This window comes from Loxodonta africana, chromosome 12 (assembly GCF_030014295.1).
Source record: "Loxodonta africana isolate mLoxAfr1 chromosome 12, mLoxAfr1.hap2, whole genome shotgun sequence".
NCBI classification, from domain to species: domain Eukaryota; kingdom Metazoa; phylum Chordata; class Mammalia; order Proboscidea; family Elephantidae; genus Loxodonta; species Loxodonta africana.
This window is the reverse complement of record NC_087353.1, coordinates 68,326,967-68,350,461: the sequence shown is the minus strand read 5'-3', so window position 1 is coordinate 68,350,461 and position 23,495 is coordinate 68,326,967. Positions and strand designations below refer to the sequence as shown.

Sequence of the window (23,495 nt, the reverse complement as noted above, 5' to 3'; positions counted from 1 at the left end):
CCTGCAATTTGGTTTGCTATTTTCATACTGATCGTCTCTGCGTTACCTGATGAGCTTTTCAAACGCTTCCTTTTCTTTCCGCAAAGCAGTGAGATAGCGTTGCTCTTCAGTCGAACCTCCATATATGAGAAAATAAACCCTGCAAATTAAGAAAACACTTTTAGGCTGCAGAAACATAATCTTTAATCTCTGAAAGGAACAGCACAGCACTTGAAATCAGCAACCTGGAAGCCTCGAATGATAAATATTTGACTAAGAATAAAAGATTCTATTAATCATGCTCTTACTAAAACTTTACTAAAACTAAGCTGCCTACCCCACCTGTTAAAGGTCTCGTTATCACATTTTTTTTCTTTTGCCAAAAGGAGGGACAGAGTTTAGGTAAACAATGAACTATAACTAGGGGGATAGAGTAATTCTTTCCTTGTAACTATAAACTAATAAAAAAAAAAATACAGAATTGTAGAGGCTTCTCCTTTTTCAATTTTTTCTTTGCACTTCTGCCAAACAATCGTTTAAGAAGTTGGACAGTAGTTATAAAAACCAGCTTATGAGAGTTCATGTTAGGGAAAAATAATGAAATCTATATGACCTTTATCTTTACAAGTAATTTCTCAGTTCTTTTTCATTCCTGTCTTAACAGAACAGTCATCGTACATTTTATATAAACACATGGGCATATGGACTATCTCAGGCTTCTAGAAAATTAACTGATAAGAGTATTCTCTCTTAGAAAAGGCCTGCTTTTCTACCTTCTTTGTGGCCAAGAGAGCTGAAGAAAGCACCTCCTCTGTCCCTTTCTTCACCTTCTATCAAAAGTATTTTTCTTCCTTAGTCCTCGACTCTGCTTTTAACCTTCACCTTTCTAAATTATACAGTGACATCTGTGAGAGCTGGAACTCAAGAGGGCTGCCTGGTTTTTCCGGGTCTTGAAAGTCTTCTGCCCTTGACAGGGTGCAGTCTTACCACTTTTCTATTGCTTGTTTTAGTGACAAATATTTGAGTTTTCCTTCTCTGACAGGTTTCTACCTTACAGTTTCCAGCTTTTGCAGGTTTTACTGTATTTCTTTGAAGTGTGGACAAGGAGACAGACCAGTGGACAATGAAAATCGAGAGACCTCAGCTCCCCCATGAATATGCCGAGTGAGAAAGGGCAAGTCATGGACCATTTCTGGGCCTCAGTTTCCCAATGAAAGAGTGAGAGGCTCTTCTCCCAGGTCCCTTCTGATTCTGACATTTTGTTTCAAATATCACACTATTCTATTCTCAGGCAACAAAGCACTTTGGAGCACACAAGCTATCTGCAAAGATGATCAATAGCTAAGCATGAAAAATTGACCAGCCCGTAATTATTTTACCAGGTTCATCTCATCTCTTCATTCTGCATTATTTCTGATCCCCCTCCTCCATTCAATTCTACCCTGAAATGCGGCGTTAGTTAAACTGCTGGAAAGGTTGCTTTTGGCTCTGCTTTTTGGTTCAGGCTGAGTTCAGGATATTAATTTTGCTGTTTATTTCCCCTCAGATAACTGGAGAGTCAGAACACTATATTCTTTGGGAAGCATCATTTTCTCATCTGATATTTGTGTGGATTTGATATTTCTTGAAATCTGAAAAAATCTTGGTATAATAATTCCCCCAATACTTCAGTTTTACGTGGAAGTAATTTAGAGTCACTTAAAATTGATAAAGACATTTTAGAAGATTGAAATTATTTAGCCAAGTCAGTTATATTAACTTCCAGGAGAACTTAGAATATTACAAATTTCCTAGATTTGTTCAGACAGAGCATCCCATAACCTGCAAACCAACCATAAAGAATATGGTTCAGAACAAACAGCCCACGCGTGCCCACCACTGCCGTCGAGCTGATTCCGACTCATAGCAACCCCGTAGGACAGAATAGAACTGCCCTATTCGGTTTCCAAGGGTGTAAATCTTTATGGAAGCAGAATGCCACACCTTTCTCCCAGACAGGCTAGTGGGTTCGAACCGCTGATCTTTTGGTTAGCAGCCAAACCCTTTAACCACTGTGCCACCAGGGCTCCTCCTATATTTGTTGTTCTGCTACATACAATATTTGACATCCTTTCTATGCAACCTTCCCAGATTCACCAGGAAGCAAAATACATTTTCATGAAACTTAATCAGAATCACTGCAACAGAATGTTAAAGATAAGAAAACCAATACGCAACTGATAGGAGTTTCTATGTTAAAGCCTACGAAACCGTGAAAGTAAAACCTTTGTAAGAAGTAGTCAGTCTTCTTTATAACTTGCCTCAGAGGTTTCCCGGGTCTGCTTGCCCTGTAAATTTCAAGCTGACGAACAAATGTTAGCTCAGCATCATACAATACGACATATCTTGGCTCCACTTCATGGAGTACCCTTGTTAGCGCATAGGGGTCACTACAACCTAGAAGCGGGTGGATGATAGTGAGGGGTTCCTTTAGGATTCCGTAAGCTGCATCGGATGACAAGTTTAAATCAAATTCTTCATGCTTAATTCCTTCTAAGCCACTTTCTTGGCTACTGCTTATTTCTCTAGGATACCCTTCTTCCACCTTCCCTTCACCTTCATGTTCTTCAGAGTTCGCCATCATCTGAGTTAAAGTCAACCTTCGTTTTTTCCTTTTGAGAGTCCTTTCTTTGTTAGAAGCTCTTTCTTTGTTTTGGGGGTCTTTGGGTCTTTTGTTAGGTTTCATAATTCTCTTTGAACTATCCTCCTTTCTAAATTTCATCCACACTTCTTCGGCTTTGCTATCCTTCTCAAAGCTTTTTCTGTAGAGTCTCAATAAAAAGGCCTCTGCTCCAGTAGTGATGCACTCTCTCAGCTGGGAACACGTTCGGTCATCACTTGCACAAATAAGTACTTGACCTAAAATTAGAAAACAAGGTTATGTTACTATTACCTCATTTGCCCTCTTACTCCTCACATGCCCCCTTGACCTCCCCATAAAAGGAAGACACATCATCCTTTAAAGAATTTACAAATTGTTTAAAAATAATCTTAGGAGCTTATCAAACACTTTCACCTTTCTGGCAGTTACTTAAATCGTTTGAGCAAAGTTGAAGACAGAAATATTTAGAGTCTTAGGAAAGTATAGCCATGGTATAACGGAGGTTTTTAAAAAAGCTCTTTTTGATTAATAATTTTCCAGAGGATCATATACCCCAAAATAAATTCCAAATGGATTAGTCAAACGCGAAATACAAATTATCTAAAAAAAAACAGTAACTATTCTGTCTCTCTGAATGTAAGTATTTTCTAAGCTTAAAAGCAATGGAAGAAAGCTCAGTGAAGAGTGACAGATTTGAGTCTACGAGAATAAAAAGCCGCACTAAAAAAGCCAAAAAACAAATATATATAACAACTCTGGCAAATGTTAATATCTTTAATATATAAAGAGCCAATATAAAATGAGGACACAGGCTAAATTGGTGAAGGAGAATAAGACGATTTGTAAAAGAGGGAATGCATTTGAGAAAACATTCAGCCTCACACCAAAATTAAAATAAGATCACATTTTTTCTCCTATCAAATTAATTGTTATATATGTGGTTGTATGCTGTGTCTTTTTCTATTTTTTATACAGATTTATGCTTTTTCATACAATTTTATAAACCCACAATTTTATGATTATAAAAAGATATCTATGAAAACAGCTGTTCATTGACATTTAAAAGAGACAACTATTCATTCAATATGGCAGAGTCAACACAAAAATAATTATCCTAAGAATCAGCTAGCTTTCTCTTTTTTTTCATAAGCGTACTCTCTGCCTCACAATGTAATTTTCTACTTGAATATTCGTTTAAATGAGTTTTGTGTGTGTGTATATATTTTAATTTTCATTAAAGGTATAGCTGCACAGTTTACAGAGTCAAATAATTCTATACGGCTTGTGATGAAAAGATGTATTTTTTATTTTTTAGATTAACAGTTCAAGTTTAGTCTAGTATTTGAATCTACTCGTGTACCCATGTTTCAACAGGAAACAAAAAAACCAAACCCGCTGCCTTTGAGTCGATTCCAAATCATAGTGACTATATAGGACACAGCAGAACTGCCCCATAGAGTTTCCAAGGAGCTCCTGGTGGATTAGAACTGCCGACCTTTTGGTTAGCAGCTGTAACACATAACCACTACGCCACCAGCGTTTCTGTTTAAACAGAAGAGCCCTAAGATTTGGACCTTTTCTCTAGGGCTAGGTCAATGTCACTCCACAGAAGAGTCTAGGCTTCTTAGAAAGATCTAGCTGAGAATATAAAACAAAAGACCCATTAGTTTCCTTTTTAGGGATTCTAGATTTAAAACCCAGTGAAAAAATATATAGAGAGATTAGCTGAATCTTTAAATAGAAGTCCTGAGAATTCAACCAGTAAAAAACTCCATTTTCATGAATATACGATGGCTCCAACAGGAGACAATCACATCAAATAAATAGTAAGGAGGTTGCCACTGGAATCTCAGTGCTCATTTGTTATTTCTTCTTCTACATTTATAAACAAAATGGGGAGTTATTTTTAAAGAGCTAGTCAAAAAAGATTTATCGGGTAGGTTTTGAAAGCAAATATCATCTCCTTTTTTCCTACCTGGACCACCAAGGGCTTCACTCTCCTTATTCTCTGCCTCAATTTCTTTCAGTACCTCGGTTAGGGCTTCCCACTTGGGGTTGCTTTCTAGAACCAGCTCTTTTTTGGTATCTGTATAGAAATAAGAGATAATCTCATTCTATACGATAACATTCATCCGTAAAGTATTCCAAAGGCTTTTTAAAAAAACAACAGACAGCGCAAGCATCAGTCCATGAGCCCATTTCACTGAGCATTCTTCATAATGCTAAATAGAATCTTCTTCCCTGAAAAAGGCCTGCTTACGGTCTTAGTGAAAGAAAAAACATTAATTAGTGTCGGTTTTATAAGGCCTTGATAGAAAGTCACTAAGACATTATGCCTGGTCACTAATACGATGATTCTGTGTTAGTTGTCAACTGTGACCCCATACGCATATATAGGCTGTTACATAAAATAATTAGTACAGATAACAGTATTTATTTCTAAAATCCATGATGCTTTTCATTCTGAACCTAGATAGAAGTAGACAGCAATCAAACTTTTATTTCTGTAAGTACTCAAACACTTCATTAATATATTTGTTTTGAAATAATCTTTGAGCTAGGCAGAAAGCAAGAATTAGCCTTATTTTTGATGCCTTTACAAACCAGGGATATTTATAATGCCTACTAGATGCATGTTGAAATACAATCCACATTTGCTTCATTGTAACATAATATTTACGTTCTTTAAAAGTTAAAAGGGACTTTAAAAAGCTTCACTAAGACATTAAGTGCCAAAAAGAGTAATTACTTTGAAGTTAAAAAAAATCAATCTATAGTTGTTACATAGCAGTAAGAATACTCTTGGTTGGTACTTGGTATTCTATATTTGGAGTCTCCTAGCAATGGATTCCGAGACCTGGCATGCTGAATACTTTTAACACATGTTATGTATGTAACATACACATACGCATTTTATATACAGGCATACATTTTTTCACATGGTTGAAGATTTTAAATTACATTTTTACTTGATCAGCATTTTTATATCAAATAAATAAAAGGCATGATTAAAAATTTAAGCCTACAAGATACCTTGCCCTTCTTTAATCTCCATTTTCTCAGACATTTGACTTTTTTTACTCATTTTGGCATCTGGAACATGATAAACTCTTGCTCGAGCATTTACAAACATCGAGGTACTAGAGTCAAGAAACAGCCAACCTAATATGAAAAGGAAAAAAAAATTTTAATTTACAATTAATTTTAAATAGTCTCTGATGGTCACATGATTTACATATACAACTGACTGCCATCTTGTTTTCCTACTAACCATATCATTCCCCCACTATTGTGGTCCCTTTCACTGTTGGGCTAGACCAGTGGTTTTCAAAGTGTGGGCCACAGACCTCAGGGGGTCCCCAAGACTTTTTTAGGAGGTCTTCAATCAAAACTATTTTCATAATAATAAATGAACAAAAAACTCACTGTCATCGAGTCGATTCCGATTCATAGAAACCCTATAGGACAGAGCAGAACTGTCCCATACAGTTTCCAAGGAGCACCTGGCGGATTCGACCTGCTGACCTTTAGGTTAGCAGCCATAGCTCTTAACCACTACACTACCAGGGTTTCCTTCAAAATAATACGAAGACATTATGTGCCCGTTTCACGTTGACATATCCGATGATGGAATAAAACAAGGGTGGGTAACACTGTTGGTGCCTTAGCACAAATCAAGGCAGCAGTACCAAACCGCTGGCACTCAGTGTGTTCTTCACTGCCATGTATCTGTAGTTTCAAACATGCCAGTTTCACTTAAGAATGTCCCTGATGAAGCAGTAAAAACGATTAATTGTATTAAATATTCAACCTTGAGTATACATCTTTTTAATATCTGTTGTGACGAAATGGGATGTATACAAAAGGTACTTCTGCTGCATGCCAAAGCACAACGGCTGACTCGAGGAAGAGCCTGGTGTGACTGAGCTGTGCAGAACTAGCCACTTTTTTTATCGAACACCATTTTTACTTGAAAGAACAAATGATAGAAAAACTATAGTCATTCAGACTTGGAGTATTTGGAAGATATTTTCCTGAAAATGAACAAATTGAGCATTTCACTTCAAGGAAAACAATGGACAGTATTTGTTGCCAAATGATAAAAACCTAGCTTTGGAGGGAAGTTTTGAATTTTGAAGTTTGTATCTGCCACTGTGTGCTTGGCCGCTTCCCAATATTTAAAGACTTTTCTAATAAGATCAGCGATGACATGAACACATGTGAGTTTTTGTTATTAATAACAAAGTGTGTCAACATTTGGAGGATCTGCATAACTCAGTGAACCAACATCTTTCCAAATGATGAACGCATGATTTTACAAAATCATGTAAGGGTGAAAGGTACATTCACATTACAAGATAGCCTACTGGATTTTAATGTAACAAAATAGAAAAAGTTCACTGATATGCTTTCAAATTCCATGTTGCAACTAAGCTGTATGAAACCTGTCAAGGCTTGGTGTACTATCAAAGTATATCCACAATTATTTGGAAAGGTTACTAAAATACTCCCCTCTTTCCTAAGCACATATGTGTACCAGGTCAGATAGTTTTTAAATTCTTCAACCAAAATAATACATCATAATCAATTGAATGCTGAAGCAGATATAAGAATCCAACTATCTTATATTAAGCCAGACATTAAAGATTTTTGTAAAAATGTAAAACAATGCCACTTTTTATAATTTTTGTTTTGGTAAATATATCTCTCATAAAAATGTTTTTTTTTTTTGACATTATATAATAGGTTTATTATTGCTATTTTTTAAGTGAATGAACATTTTCTAAATGTCTCAGTTTTACTTCCTAATATGATAAATATCAATACATATAATTCACATAAGAAAAGCTCTTTGGGCCCTCGATAATTTTAAGAATGTGAAGGGAGCCCAAAGGCTGAGAACCATTAGGCTAAACTAGTCTTTCTCACTATGATTTCCCTATAGCCTTTTCTTTAGTCCTTGGCATTCTAGCTGTGAAGCGCCATACTCCCTTGCTGTTTCTTTGGGAAAAATGAATTCTAAGTTAACAACTAAACTTCCAGAATGCAACCTATTCCTAAGTTGGGGACTGCCTGTACTACACAGTCTTTTCTAGAAATAAAATTGCTGGGAATGGATATGAGTATTCATTATTATACAGAATAGAAGTGAACTAGGTGGAAACATTAGCTATCAATAAAACCTACGACCTTGTGCTATGAACATAAAACATAATTTGAAGTCTTAGTGTAACATGTAGTTGAATATAGCCTTCCTCACACCTGATTCCTCAACAAAATCCAACACTTTCTTCAAATCAGCTCCTAGAATAATACTTGTATTTTTATCTCCCACCTGAATTCTGACCAAAAGCCTTCTCAGTTGCTCTCAAAGACTCCAGAAGATTAAGAAATGTGACACAATCATACTGAGAGAGATATTGCAGCAAAGCTCGTAGTATCTTCAAGTCCTGGACCAAGGACTTAGTTTTGGCTCCAAGTTGGTGCCACAAAGGATCCAAGTAGTGGCGGATTGTCTAAAACAAGAACAAAATTTAGTACTGCTACGATATGTTTAATATAGCTATTCTTAATATAAATTACACTTCTAAAAACCATTATCCTTCAAGGAAGTGGACAGAAAACTTCAGTTCATAAGATCCTTTTATATTTTTCAAATGTAAAGCAGAGAGTTTTACTGCTGGAATGCTTTTTGACCAAATAGAGTCAATTCATAATTATTCACATTTATATTATTATTTGGGAGAGAAATGGCCTGATAAACATCAGATAATCAAATATTTTTTTTTTATGAACAGAATCCAAAGCTTGTAGCACAGACACATTCGATTCTGCCAGGTGTGGTTCTGATTCTATCCTGGATAAAAACGCGGGATCCACTGGAACCATGAAGCAGTGGGCGTAAACCAGATAAACAACATGGTGTCAAATTAAATTAAAATGTACCTTAATTTGTTGGTGTTGAAGATTTGTTTAGCTTTTTTTTTTAAAGGGTGCTTCATAGGTCGGAATATATTTGTTAAACTAAAAATTGACTAAGTGTCAATATTTTTAAGACCTTAAAAATGAGCCTAAAACAACGATAGCTTTATGTATGCACGCTTTTTTTTTTTATGTTGTTAGTTGCCATTGAGTTGATTCCAACTAATGGCAACCCCATGTGTGCAGAGTAGCATTGCGATCCATGGGGTTTTCAGGGCCGTGACCTTTCAGAAGCAGATCAACACATCTGTCTTCCAAGGCACCTCTGGCTGGGTTCAAACCTCCAGTCTTTTGGCTAGTAGCCAAGCTCTTAATCGTTTGTGCCACCCAGACACTCCTGTAATACTATGTAGGTATTTACATATGCATAGCTACATATATGTGTGGGTGCTAAATAAAAACAAACAAACAAAAAAAACCCAAACCCATCACCATTGAGTCGATTCTACTCAGCGACCCTATACACACACTCAAATTTAAACAAACTGATTCTATAACTGAAAAGGATAATACTTGTGTCACGTTATGAAAGTAGGATCGTTACAAATTTAATACTGAGCTGGAGTAATATTTGGATGGCCATATAATTTACTGTCCAAACTGGGGATACTTGTGAAGATGAAAGGAGATGCTATTAATAATTACTCCAGGACAACAGGCAGACACTGGGGCTGTCTGGACAAACTTGAATATATAACTACGTGCCTTTTTTGTAAGATCATCGATAAAAGGTTATGCTTTCTAACAAGATGCAAGTTATGACCACATTTAGATTTGGTTACTAAGAGAATACTTAAAACAATATTTCGACTTTTACTAGCCAGGGAATGATAAACAGCAATTCCGTATAAAATATATTAGGCTGTGTTTTGCTCTTTTGGGAACATGTTCATTCTATTAAAAGAAAGTAAGTTTCTTTTTCTGGTATCACCATGTACCAAATTATAATAATCTTTAAGAACAGAGGAAAAGAATTGATGAAATTAGTTTCTTCTATCAGTGTTTCATAGTAAACTGACTTTCTGGAAGAACTCAATACCCTAAATGAGAGAAATGAGGAGTTAAAATTTTTGTTTTTTTAATAACTGTGACTTATTTCCAGTGACAGACATTATCTGGAGTTTCGAAGACAGGAACTTACAGTACCAAAACATGAAAGAAAAAAAAAGGCCTGGAATTTTAAAAAAGTCAGCATTTTCTGATCTACAATTAAATTTTAGAGATATACATGTCTGTATTAATACTAATCTATGGTGAAAAAACTCCAGTGAGAATTAAACTTCCTTGAACTAAATTCTTAGCATTTTCTCAATTCATAAATTTTAAGACAGCGCTAGTTTCACATTCCTCAGTAATGAGAACTGATCCGAATTATTTTTATTCCAAAAAAGAGATCATAAATTAATATGCAATTATGAGGTATTCTTATGTAAAACTCTACCAGTAGTTATTCAAATGTTGTCCTTTCAGAACAACAAGGTTATTTATCCTCCTAATTATACTTAAAATAATCACTTAGTGTATTATTGCAAAAGAACAGTTCTGCTTATATACCAATCCATACATTCTACTAAAAATTACTTTCTAGTAAATCAAAGCTATACTTTAACTTCCAACTTAATTAAAAAAAAAAGGCAAATTTTTATTAAGAATAGTGCAAATATTAAAATAACATGTTCTTTTTTTTTTTTAGTAAAGATTACAACATAACAAACTGTGCTTATAATGGAAAAGAAAGAAAGTACCTTGTCGAAAGGTTTTCCGATTGCATTTTCTAAAGATAAATCTTCTACTTCAAGTGATGGATTATGGCATTTTAGTTCCTTAAGGCATGCATTTAAAATGTCCAGTACAGCAGTCTGTATAGCACGCATGGCAGGTGTCATAGCAACATGAATTTCTACGACTTCAGGTTTGTGCTGTTCTAAAAATGAGTTTACTGCTACATGGAACCTAAAGAAACAAATATTTTTCAAATATTTTCCAGAGTTTCTATAGTTATGTATTTCTGGTCTCAATTTAATACTCTAATTGTTTTTGTAAATGCAATTAAGAAACAAACAAAATGGAAAGCAAAATGACAATGTCCCCAAGAATTACTTTTAACTTTAATGAATGGAAGCATTACTCAAATAAGGAAGGGGTCAGCAAACTACGGTCGGGGCCAAATCTAGTCTCTGTTTTTATAAACAGTGTTACTTAGTGGAACACAGCCAAGTCCATTCGTTATCATATTGTCTACGCCAGCTTTCATGCTACAGCAGCAATATTGAGCGGTTTTGACTGTCCTTGTGGCTTGTAAAGCCCCAATTTTTACTATCTGGCCCTTTACAGAAAAAGTTCGCTGACCTCCTAAAATAAGGTATAATCAAGAAAGGAAAAAGACTGTAGCAACTACCCTTAAATAACATAATCAAAACACATATTAGCATAAGTAGCGAAAATGTTTGAAAATCGAAACCTTGTTTCTTCTAGAAATCTACATAATTCCTCAGAGTCTTCATGCTTTACTTCCCTAAAGGGTAATTTCCAAAGTGGAATTGGGCGTCTTAGCCAATAAATCTGCGGTTCACCTGAAGCTGTTGGATGTGTGAGTCTATAGGTCGCTGAGGATTGCGCTAAATGTACGACAAAGAATAAAGTGGCCGCCTTGGATAAATGTGAGGGACCACCAGAAAACAGCTATCAGACCTCTCCCTGCTTTCCAAAAAAAATCACAAATATGGTCGGTGATCATGTATTTATATTTGGAAATGCCTGTCAGAACCTGACTAGCCTCTATTATATAAAACTAAATTACCATTAAATTACAGTAGATGCTTTCATAGAAATTCATCACATAATGCTATTTACTATTTACCTTGGCCACAGATACAGCTTCTTTACGAAAAGATTTCTCATCACTCTTTCCACGTGACAAAAGCCAGTATCAAAAGCAACTGCGTTGTCTGTGAAAGCTTTAATAAAACCACGTTTATTTTTCTGGCGAAAGAGGCGCAAGATGAATGCTTCTTGACAAGACTCTATTATTCTGTGAGCTCTATATACCAAGATGCCTGAGAGAGAAGATTATAAATTAAATTACAGGATAGACATGTAATTTTCATGCTCACTTTCTTTCTTTCATCCATCCATCCATCCATTCAACCGAACAACCAACACATTTTTCTTAAGTGACTACTTGAGCGTGGCCAGGCAGTTCTAGGCTGGGGGTACAGCCAAGTAAAAAACAGACACAAATCCCTGCCCTCATGGAACTTACAATAAACATTTAGTATGTTAGAAGGCGGTAAGTGTTAAGGAGAAAAAATGAGTCACAGAAGGAGAGGGAATATGTATGAGGGGTGGTGGTTTGCAATTCAGACAGGGTGATCTGTGAGTAAAGGCTTGACAGAGGAGGAAGTAAGCTTTGTGAATACCTGGACATAGGGTGTTACAGGCTGACAGAGCAATAAGAAAAAAGGCTGTGGGGTGGGGGCCTGACTAGCATGTTGGAGGAAGAGTATCTGAAGGTGAAGTGGGTCACTAACTTTTTTTTATATCTGCATTAGATGTAGTTGACAGAAAACAGGGGCACTTTAGGAGTATGGGCAATATCTGCGTCACGTATTAGATTAGTTCAGTTTTCAGAATCAGAGATATTCAATTGAGTGGTATACTAGTCCATTTAAGATAAAAATCCTTAATGAATATATTTAATACATCTCCTTTGGGGGGAATAATGGTACCTCTGAATCACACACAAAAATGCCAATTATAAATACGCTTCTCTATTTATAAAATGAGAATACTGGACTAGATGATCTTTCATACACTCAATAAACATTCACAAGTATTTACTGTTTGTCTGGGACTGTGGGTAAACAAAACGTGGCTTCTGCCTGGAAGGAGCTGACAGTCTAGGGAAGAGACAGAGATATGTACACATTTTGATACAGTGTGACCAGTGATAAGTTAGGGACAGGTAGGAGATACCATAAGGGTGCACAGGCCTCGTGTCTGGATCAAAAATTCAATTTTTCTATGACAACGATTCTCAGGGCTTTAGACTTAAGTCAGTTACCTTATATGTATTTGGTATAAATGTACTTGCAAGTTTTCTCTCCAGTTCTCATTACTCCGAGGGTCTGAAAAATCATATTAATAGTGACTTATCACCACTTCTAGTAGTTCAAAGGAGCCCCAGTGGTGCAGTGGTTAAGAACTCGGCTACTAATCAAAAGGTCAGCAGATCGAATCTACCAGCTGCTCCTTGGAAACCCTATGGGGCAGTTCTACTCTGTCCTATAGGGTTGCTATGAGTTGGAACTGGCTCAATGGCAACTCTTTTTTTAGTAGTTCAATAAACTCAATACAGATTTGGTGTTTATATTTCAGATTGAGGTAGGTGGATCTAAAATGTACTCTAAGCAAATTCTTTAATTACGGTAAAAACAATAGTGTTATTTAGGAATTTGTAGACAAAAAATTTTCAACAACCTACAATACACATATGCATCTAATTTACTACTCAAAATATTGTTTATCTAGTAGGTGGGTTTTCCAATGACTCTACTGGGCCACATTTTGTTAGCCTGGATTGAAATATTACCTAAAGTTAAAAATAATAAAAACAGGTATCTAAAAAAGTGAACCTCAAATTAAGAAAATGTGCTCCAAAAGGTTAAGTCATTTATTTTGGAACCCAGAAAGAAGGAGAGGACTAATACTCTATTCTAAGGATTGGGTTAGATTCTTTTACAGATTTCACCCTCAAAATTATTTTGGGGGGTAGGTGTTATTATGACTCAAACATACCAACAATCATGAAGATGGCACAGGACCGGGCAGTGTTTTGTTCTGTTACGTACATAAGGTCACTATGAGTCAGAACTGACTCAACAGCAACTTACATCATTATGAGACAAGAAAGGGAAGCACCTTGACCAAGGTCATCCAGTAAGCATACGGGAAACCAAAGATTCCAAATCACATCTGTCTGAATCCAAAGCCATGTTCTTCCTACTAAGCCACACCACCTCAGGAACCCACTTTTAAAAAATAAATAAAAACAATATAAGCAGGTTAGGTAATGGGGAGCAGTCTGGTCCCACAGAAGCCTACTTCAAGATTTATGCTTCCATAACATTTTGTCTCACTGTCATCCAGAGGGCTTGCATCGACAGACTTTTTAGGCTTTTCTTTCTAGTCTGTCCTAGTCTGGAAGCTCCGGTGAAATCTGTTCAGCATCATAGCAACATGTAAGCCTCCACCGACAGACAGACGCTGGCTGCACATGAGGTGCACCGGCTGGGAATTCAACCCAGGCCTCCTGCATGGAAGGGGAAATTCTACCACTGAGCCACTAATGCCTTTTTTTTTTTTTTAAATCTCTTAATGTACTGCGTTTATTTCTTTACACATCTGTCTCCTCTACTAACTGCTTGAAGAAAAGAACGTCCTAACAACAAGTAGTAATTAGAGAATACTTACTCTGTACCATGCATGATGCTAAGTATTTTATACACATTATCTCATGTCACCCTCACAATAATCCCAGGAAGAAGGTACCACTACTATCTCCAATTTACAGATAAGTACACTGAGGCACAGAGAAATTAAGTAACTTGCCCAAGGTCACAGGGTGAAGAGCTGGTAAAGGGTGAAGGTAAGCTCAAATCCAGAAATGGTCTAATTTAAGAGTTCACCATGCTATCTTTTTCATCTTTCTATCTACAGTGCCTAGCACATTCCTGCCAAACAAAGCATCCTTAGCAACTGTTCAGTGAATGAATATAGAGCACTGGGTACACAAATCTAACATACAACTTCTTTTTTTTTTTTTCCATATCCAGGAAACTGTGTTGAGCTGTATCTGGAGGTCCTGGGGTCAGCTGTACCAATGAAAGCATCTTCCTCTTCTGTTCTTTAGAAGGCAAAATTTGGGTAGATATTTACACAATTCTCCCCCTAGTTAGCAGTTCTGATTGGCACAGACACTGAAGCTAGGGTGTGGTAGTGAAAATACTTGGGTGGCGACAGGTGAACAAATTAAGGTCAGGGGGGCCAGTAGTTTCCAGAAGGTCACATGCTTCAGGGGCTGCTCTTTATAAGGCTTTGCTGAAAGAGAAACGTGATCCCAGGGGATGAGGAATTTGCAGGAATTCACTGACCGCATTCCATTTCATTCATCTAAGCAGCGGCGGTGGCAGCAGCACCAGCTACATTACTGGTTTGGACTATCAGAAATGGGGGTGGAATTTTACAATTTTAATTAGGGAGCTACCTATAAGCTATACTTTGACATTTTATTAATTCAGATTGCTCTTTGCCTGATTAGGTTGAACTGCAACTGAAAATCAAAGAGTAATACTGCCATCTAGTGGTAGTTTCAATACAATCACTTTTTTCATTTTATCAACTTAAAAAATAAAAACAAGTTTTTTTTTTTTTATAAAGCAACAAACAGCAAAAGACCTTATGATGTCTCAAAATTTCTTATTCTAAAAGGCCAATACTTTTTATTTTTGCTATCACTTATTAAATATTTACTATGTGCACTATGCTAAGCAATTTATTTTATCTTGCTCAATCTTTACAATAACTCCTTGAAGTACTACTTTTCTTGATAAAAGAAATGAGGAAGTTGAGGCTCATGAAAATCAAGTAACTTGCTTGTAAGCAATGGAGTTAGCACTCAAAGTCAAGTGAGTCTGACGGCAAGACCCATGCCGGTTTATAACAGTTGTAAACGCTTTCAAAGTATAACAAAACTTCCCCTCAATCAGCTGACCTTAAATCATAAAAAAAAAAAAAAAAAAGAAGCACTAATTCGTATATTTATTCATTAAATATTTCATGAGGGTCTTCTAGGTTCAGGGCAATATGTTAGAGATAGGGGGAAATAAGATTATGAATTTCACTGGGCTACTAATCGAAAGGTTGGAAGTTGAAGTCCACCCAGAGGTGCCTCAGAAAAAAGGCCTGGTGATCTATGTCTGAAAAATCAGCCACTGAAAATCCTATGGAACACAGTTCTACTCTGATACACATGGGGTCACCATAAGTTGGGGTCAACTTGATGGCCAGTGGTACTGGTGCTGGTATGTACCACTTACTTAGCCTGGGATCATAAGGCCCTTATGCTTAAGCTTGTTAGCTAGTGAGCTAAATGGGTAAATATAATATAGTGCTATGATTGGGGAAAATGAAACGGTATTTTGGGGGCACAGAGGCAGGGCCCCTAAATTTGCTTTGGGAAAATCAGAAAAGGTTTCCTAAAGGATGAATAATAATGAAAATCAATTCCTTATCTACATTAGTTCTAGCTAAAATTAAATCATTCTTAAAGTAATTAAGCAACTACTTGGTTTAATTTCAAGTTATGGGGAAAATACTGTTTTAAGAGGAAAACCAAATATTTAAGGAAATATATTTATAAATATTTGAAACCTGACTAGTTTCTAAAAGCAAATGCCAGTTAAAAATCCGTAAAAACCAAACCCATTGCCATCAAGTTGATTCTGACTCACAGCAACCCTATACAAAAAAGAATTTTTTTTAGGACAGAGTAAAACTGTCCCATAGGGTTTCCAAGGAATAATCTTTACGGAGAGCCCTGGTAGCACAGATTCCATACAGATTTCAGCCTAGGAAACCCTATGGGGCAGTTCTACTCTGTCCTACAGGGTCACTATGAGTTGGATTCGACTGGACAGCAATTTTTTTTTTTTTTTTTAATCTTTATGAAAGCAGACCGCCAGGTCTCTCTCCTGCAAAGTGGCTGGTGGATTTGAACTGCTGACCTTTTGGTTAGCAGCCGAGTGTGATCCAATTATTTTCTCCTTTGAATTTTTTGTTGATACAGTGCGTTTTCACTAATGGAAGGCATGCTGATTAAAGCGCAAACTCAGAATTTTTGTTATGATTTACGGATTCTGATACCCATTATCTGGGATTGTACGTGTCCCAGTGGACTCCGGACATAGTGAATCCTACCAATATGAGTCAATAATAAAATCTTTTTTTTTTTAATTTATTTTATTTCTTGAAAATTTGCAAAACATGAGGTAAAACGTGAAGGCACTGGGCAATGACTGCATATACATTTTATTCCAGTCCCCTTCTTAGCTTTTTTATTATTTTTCATGAAACTTTTCAAAACATTGTACAATGCATTCTTCTCTGCTGCAAAAGCAGTAAAATAAAGCCAATGGATTTATTTTAATCTCAGGAAAATTACCAATATAATGCAGTCTTCATTACTGCAAAAGCAGTACTACAGCACAAGTAAATAAAATCAAAAGAATTTGAATCTTGGAAAAATTATCACTATTATATACCCTTTGGAACCCTGGTGGAGCAGTGGTTAAGAGCTAGGTTGCTAACCAAAAGGCTGACAGTTCAAATTCACCAGCCACTCCTTGGAATTCCTGTGGGGCAGATCTACTCTGTCCTATAGGGTCGCTATGAGTTGGAATAGACTTGACAGCAACAGGTTTCTTTTTTTTGGTTTATGTATTCACTGTAACAAAAGCAGTACTAATAGCTAAGAAGCAGAAACAACTGCCTTGGAATTTTACAGACCTGCTCACAGTGGTGCATTCCACCTGCTGCACATGCAAGCAAGGACTGGGCCCTAAGATTGAATGCGGGGTAAGAATTACTTACAGGAGTTTGAGCCTCTTGAAAAGTACACTGCAATGCTTTATTCCTTATTGCAAAGGTCTTACTGTTTGGAAGCTAGAAAAGCAGCCTTGAAAGACTGCAGAGCAAAGACTCAAAGCAGGGCAGGGAGCAAGTAACACCTGGAACCAGTGAATGGCATCAGGGAGAAAATGGCCACTATGACGGAATGAAACCCCGTTGCCATTGAGTAGATTCTGGGTTGCTGTGAGTTGAAATCGACTCGACAGCGACAGGTTTGTTTTTGATATAACTGAATGAAGACCGGGAATAGCTTATTCTTGTGATAAGTACATTCTCACAAGAACACAATAACTGGGAAACATAGTGAGGTGGCTTAACTTACAGAAATAAAGGCAAACCTGTCAAAAATTTACAAAATCCATACACCCAGGAGACATCATCGAACACAATGCTCATTTTACACAATAAGGAGGCTCCAACTCAGGGTTCTCAAGTTTCAGGCATTTCAAAAGGCTCCTCCACCTTGAGGCTAAACATGTTAAAATTGGACTACCACCTTCACAAAGAACTCCAGAGGCATAAAAAGGAGTTGGGATACCATACGTCCCATAAGTCACCTAAGTATTAACCACTGTGCCACCAGGGCTAAGTAGTTACTAAATATGAGTTTTGGAAAAGCCAATCTTACATTTCATTACTTAGTCAGGTGACAAATATTTATTGAGCATCTACAAGGTGCCCGGTGTCCTGTTAAGGGCTGGGAGTATAATGTTGAGCAAAAAGATCCAGTGCTGCCCACAAGAACGTGCTAGTTTAGAGTTCAGCAGAGCAGACAGACATTAAAAAAAAAAAGTACGTATTTCCATACAAATGAAAAGTTTTCAAATTCTTACCAGTAATTAGATCTGAAGGTATTCTATCAGTCAAGAAATCGACCACAAGTATTCGGCTTGTTGCAAATATAATACCACCTTGGGTATAAACTTCATATCGACTGTTACTTGCAATTTCATTTGTTACTCGGCGAGGAAGGTGATCAACTCCTTCCAGCTTCAGCTGACTAATAAAATACTCCTAAACCAAACCAAATGTGATTAGTAGGCTGTTTAATATGGGGCACGTATTTACAATGATTTGCTGACTCAGAGATAAGGAACTTACATGAATACATAATCTAGGTTACTACTTTACCTTGATCAATCAACCAATCCACGTTTAACTAGGGCTTGTTTTGGGATCGAAACTAAGGAATCATTGCGTTTGAGTTGCTAACAGCACTTAAACAATAAAAAAAATAAAACCAACTTTTAAAACCTTGGGTTAAAAGACTTCTGCTACGTGGAAATACTTCCCTACTAAAGTCAGGTTTGGAGCCCTGGTGGTGCAGTGGTTAACAACTTGGCTGCTAACCAAAAGGTTGGCAGTTCAATTCTACCAGCTGCTCTTTGGAAACCCTATGGGGCAATTCCACTCTGTCCTATGGGGTCACTATGCGTAGGAATCAACTCGAGGACAATCAGTGAGTGAAAGTCAGGTTTGCAGCCTGCAAACCGGCATTCAAGGCATATAAGTGAATCCCTTTCCCAGATACTGTTTTAGACTGTTAGGTCAGTCCCCATCCAACCTAGAGGGGACTTCATAATGCCAGTATGTCCCTTGGCCCTTTACACCTTCAGTTCAGTACCACCATTATGGAGTACACTGTGTTGTGCTAGACCCTATACTAAGCACTGGGGATACTTAAATGAACAAGACAGGATACCTGCCCTCAAAGAGTTTGTAATCACTCTTTTCAGGTGACATTTTCCTCCTGGGCACTTGCTTTATTTGGGGGCTCATCAGCTTTGTCAAATGACAGCTCAGCACTGCTGTATCACCCTCTGATCTTCCTCAATCTCCCCCATACTCCTTAATCCTAATCCCCCCAATATCCTTAGGTTCCAGACCCCTTTCTGACTCTGTCCCCCTCTTTCCCATCAAACCAAAACACGTTGCCTTTGAGTAGATTCTGACTCATAACGAGCCTATAGGACAGAGTAGAACTGCCCCGCTGGGTTTCCAAGGCTGGAAATCTTTACAGTAGCAGACTGCTACATCTTTCTCCCGCATTCGCTCTTGGTTAGCAGCTGAGCGCTTAACCACTGCGCCACCAGCTCTTCCCTACAGCGGTCCCTTTTTGCCACAGGGCTCTCTCCCCTCAGCGTCTCCTTTCATGTCTCCCCATCACTTTCAGAGACCCCTCCATCATGTTCCCTTTTAGGGATCTCCCTCCTCCGCCCCCAGCAACCTCAATATCCAACTTCGGGGGTCTCCCGTTATTCCTATCCCCATCCGCCCTCAGACATCTTCCCGTCCCTCCCCCTGCCCGTGTCAGTGACCTGCACCCCCTCGGGCCCCTCCCTCCCTCTCAGAGGCCCCGCACCCGCGCCAGGGCCTGCATTCGCCCAGGAAGCCCGCGACGCTCAGAGCGTCCCTTCAGTCGGCGCCGCCGGCGGCCGCACCTCCTCTGCCGGCTGCGTGTTGAGCACGAGAACCAGGCACGCCGGGTGGCAGTGCAGCCGGAGGAAGTGGTAGAGCAGCCGGTCCGCGCCGAGCCCCCGGGCGCATACTACCAGCCCGTCCGCTTCCAGCAGTTCCAGCACCAGCTGCCGCTCATACTCCAGCAGCGGCGCCATAGCAGTTCTTCGGGCCGGTAGTCCCGGCTCCATGGACACCCTTCCGGGGCCACGGCCGAAAGCAGCCGAAGAGAGCCGAGTCCGAAACGAGCGGCAGCCGAACACAGCCGAAGAGAGCCGAGTCCGAGAAGACGGGGGCCGGCCGACCGCGGCCGAAGAGAGCCGAGTCCAATAAGGCGAGTGTCGGCCGAACGCAACCGAAGAGAGAGCCGAGTCCGAGACGAGCGCCGGCCGAACATAGCCGAAGAGAGCCGAGTCCGGTAAGGCGCGTGTCGGCCGACCGCAGCCGAAGAGAGCCGAGTCCGAGACGAACGCCGCCCGAAAGGAATCGAAGAGAAGCCGAGAGCCTAAGATTCGCAAAGTCACCAAGAGTTACATACCTGCGCTCGCGAAACCTGTTTCTTCCAGGATTCAGGCTCCACCCCTAAGCCTGCAGAGGTTCCATCCCCACGTACCTTCAATCTGAATGAAAGTCGCAGGGGACTCACCCTAGACCTAGAACACAAGCTACCTGAAAGCAAAGAAGGGGAGAAATTAACCCTAAGGAGTTTAGTCCCCCGACATCGACAACTGAAAAAAGTTAATTGTGAATCTTCCAAGTGCTCCTAGAATTAGTAGTACCTGTTTCTAAAGGTGAAATTTGGCCTGCCTTTTAAGAAAATATTTGAATAACCGGAATAAGGTACTAATTTAAGCTATTTTTGAAAGTCGCCGCAAGGTTTTCCGCAGCAGCCTCGTTCCGCCTTCCACTAGAGGGAACCCTTTGGTAATATCTGTTCTACAGCTAGAAATGCCCGTTAATCTAACTAGAGGAATTGGTCTATGTGGCAAAATCCCTTACCACCCCCACCCCGCAGCACACACCTTTTCTTTCTCATTGGAAATCCATGCTCATTGCTGGACAACAGAAGGATATAAGTAAACAAAAATAAAAACCGCCTGTTATTCCATCATCCAGAAATAAACACTATTAATGTCATGAAATCTATACTTTTAGCCTTTTCTATACACACACATTCTTTTACAGAGTTATTTTACAGAAATGAGACAGTAAATTTAAACCCCGAGTTTGGCACTTTACATTGGGCAAGTCTCTTGACATGGCATTTAATATTCCTTTCCAAAGTCCTTTTATGGATATATCATAGTTATTTAACTAATCCCTTATTAGTGGACATTAAGGTTGCTTCCTCCCCCTCCCCCGTATTATAAAGAATACAGGGGCCCTGAACATCTTTGTAATAAATTCAATCATGCCCTTGAAACACACTTCTAGAAATGGAAAATTACTGGGATAAAGAGAATAAGGCTTTACATTCCTATTGCACATTGCCCATTTTACGTGTAAATTTACCAATTTACATGTACACCAGCAGTTTACGAAAGGGTCTGTTTCACTACCTCATTACTGCTTAATACTGTATTTTACTTAACATTTTGTCAAGATTAAAACAACATATAATAATTTCTGAATGCTGGTTTAATGGAAAAGGATGTCTGCTATAAGGTAGACACTTTACATGCATCATTTCCCATGAGGCAGGTATTAATCTCTCCAGTTTTCCAAGTGAGAAAATGGAGGCTCAGAGAGGTTTTGTAACTTGGGCAAGATCACCAAGCTAGTTCATGTATTTCTTAGATATAGTTCATAACATGTTAAGCAGGGACTCAAGACATATTTAGGAAATGCATGTTGAAGGGATGACTCTGCAGTTCAAACCTGATTCCCAAGATGTTGTAGGCAGAATAATGGCCCCCTAAAGGAGTCCCTGGGTGGTGCAAGCTTGGTTACTAACCGAAAGGTTGTTGGTTCAAATCCACCCAGAGGCTCCTCAGAAGAAAGGACTGGCAATCTACTTCAGAAAAATCAGCTATTGAAAACCCTATGATAGGCAGTTCTACTCTGAAACACATGAGGAGTTGCCATGTGTTGAAACTGACTGGATGGCAACATGTTTGTTTGTTTCTTTTTTTATAAAGGTATTCAGGGAGTCCGTGGGTGGCGTAAATGGTTAATGAATTCCGCTGCTAACTGAAAGGCTGGAGGTTTGAGTCTACCCAGAGGCACCTCAGAAGAAACGGCTGTTGATTGACTTTTGAACACATGGCGTCAACATGAGTTGGAGTCTCCTCAATGGCAACTGGTTAAAAAAAAAAGAAAGTGTCCAGGTCCTAAGCCCTAGAACCTGTGAATATGTTACCTTACATGGATCTTGAGATGGGAAGATTATCCTGAATGATATAATTACAAACAGGCACAAAATGGCTGATTTTTCAGAAGTCGATCAGCAGGCCTTTCTTCTGAGGTGCCTCTGGGTGGATTTGAACCTCCAACCTTTCAGTTAGCAGCCAATCGTGTTAACTGTTTGTACCACCCAGGGACTCCATCCAATAATAGGAGACTATTTAAAATTAGGAAACTAAAATTTCTTCATGCATTCCTACTATGGGATTCCATACAGCTACAAAAAGTTGTATTTGGAAAGATACCCAATATATCTGATTAAATTCTGAAAAGAGCAGCAAGGAGCTTTTCAAAACAATAATGTATAGTATGATCCCATTTGTCTACAAACATCAGTAAACAAACAGTATTTTCTTGTGAATACATAGAAAAGCTCTGGGATGAAACACAATCAACAAAAGCCCATGCTTTTGGGGAGTTGAAATAAGTGGTTGGAGTCAGGGTCAGAACTTTATATTTCAGTTTATTTCCATCTGTTCTGTTTGACTTTTTTCTTTTTTACCATGAGTTATATTGCTTTTATAATAAGAACAAAAGAACTTCCCAGGCACTATATAAACACCTTACCAGCACTAAAAAATATTACCTTGTGAAATTCTAGATTTAATATGTGTGTGATGGACAACATTTAATGTCAAATGAGGGTATCTGCGGAAACCGATTTTACAAATTCTGGCAGATTATGTCTAGACGTTAAAGATAGGTCTCTGGGCCGAAGTTTTCACCTTAAAGTGAAGGAATTATTTATTTTTTTTCCTACTTCACTGTCACATGAATCTCCAAACCCTTCCTTATTTCTTGACTGATTGCCACAGCCATGTCCACTCGGGGTTGTTTGGCCGAGTTTCAGATTTGTCTATGAGGACACAGGCCAGCAGGCATCTCTTGGCCTTTGGCATCAGGCTGGGAATGAGATTAAACATTTTCTCTCGACCGAAACTTGGAATCCAGCATACCTCAGGCAACCTTAGGGTGAGTGCCACACCTAAGCCACTGTAATTTCTCTCAGCAACCCCATTCAGTTTCTCTTCCTGTATTTATGAAAGGCTTACTAAATCCAGACACTGTGCTCGGGGCTGAGGATTCAGGAATGAGCTAGATGCCCAGGTCCCTCTTCTCGTGGAGTTCTCACTCCAAAGGAGGCCATTAACCAAACGAGACAAAAACAAACCCGTTGCTGCCAAGTCGATTCCAACTTTTGGCGACCCCATGTGTTACAGAGTAGAAGAGCTCCGTATTCATTAACTGCCATTGCCGTTAATGCCATTCCGACTCGTGTTGACCCTATAGGACACAGCAGAACTGCCCAATAGGGTTTTTCAGGCTGGAACTGCCACAACTTTCT

At 38.6% G+C, this 23,495-nt stretch overlaps 1 protein-coding gene across 8 annotated transcripts in view; it reads right to left on the bottom strand.

Annotated features, from left to right (window-relative positions):
• Positions 1-20,064, bottom strand: part of ERCC4 (ERCC excision repair 4, endonuclease catalytic subunit) — a 33,152-nt gene extending 13,088 nt beyond the window's left edge. The window contains exons 1-10 of one of the 8 annotated variants that reach the window (XM_023557333.2): positions 18,124-19,577; positions 13,495-13,632; positions 12,666-12,729; positions 11,463-11,658; positions 10,348-10,555; positions 7,956-8,136; positions 5,654-5,782; positions 4,596-4,706; positions 2,280-2,877; positions 47-139 (exon numbers count right to left, since the gene is read on the bottom strand). In XM_023557333.2, the coding sequence (XP_023413101.2) occupies positions 47-139; positions 2,280-2,877; positions 4,596-4,706; positions 5,654-5,782; positions 7,956-8,136; positions 10,348-10,555; positions 11,463-11,503 (1,361 nt within the window). In that variant the 5' untranslated portion in view covers positions 11,504-11,658; positions 12,666-12,729; positions 13,495-13,632; positions 18,124-19,577. Of the gene's footprint in view, positions 1-46; positions 140-2,279; positions 2,878-4,595; positions 4,707-5,653; positions 5,783-7,955; positions 8,137-10,347; positions 10,556-11,462; positions 11,659-12,665; positions 12,730-13,494; positions 13,633-18,123; positions 19,578-19,652 lie in introns of those variants that run through there. The other 7 variants (XM_023557335.2, XM_003417715.4, XM_010597297.3 and 4 more) reach the window with 7 other exon arrangements.
• Between the last annotated feature and the right edge of the window lie 3,431 nt (positions 20,065-23,495).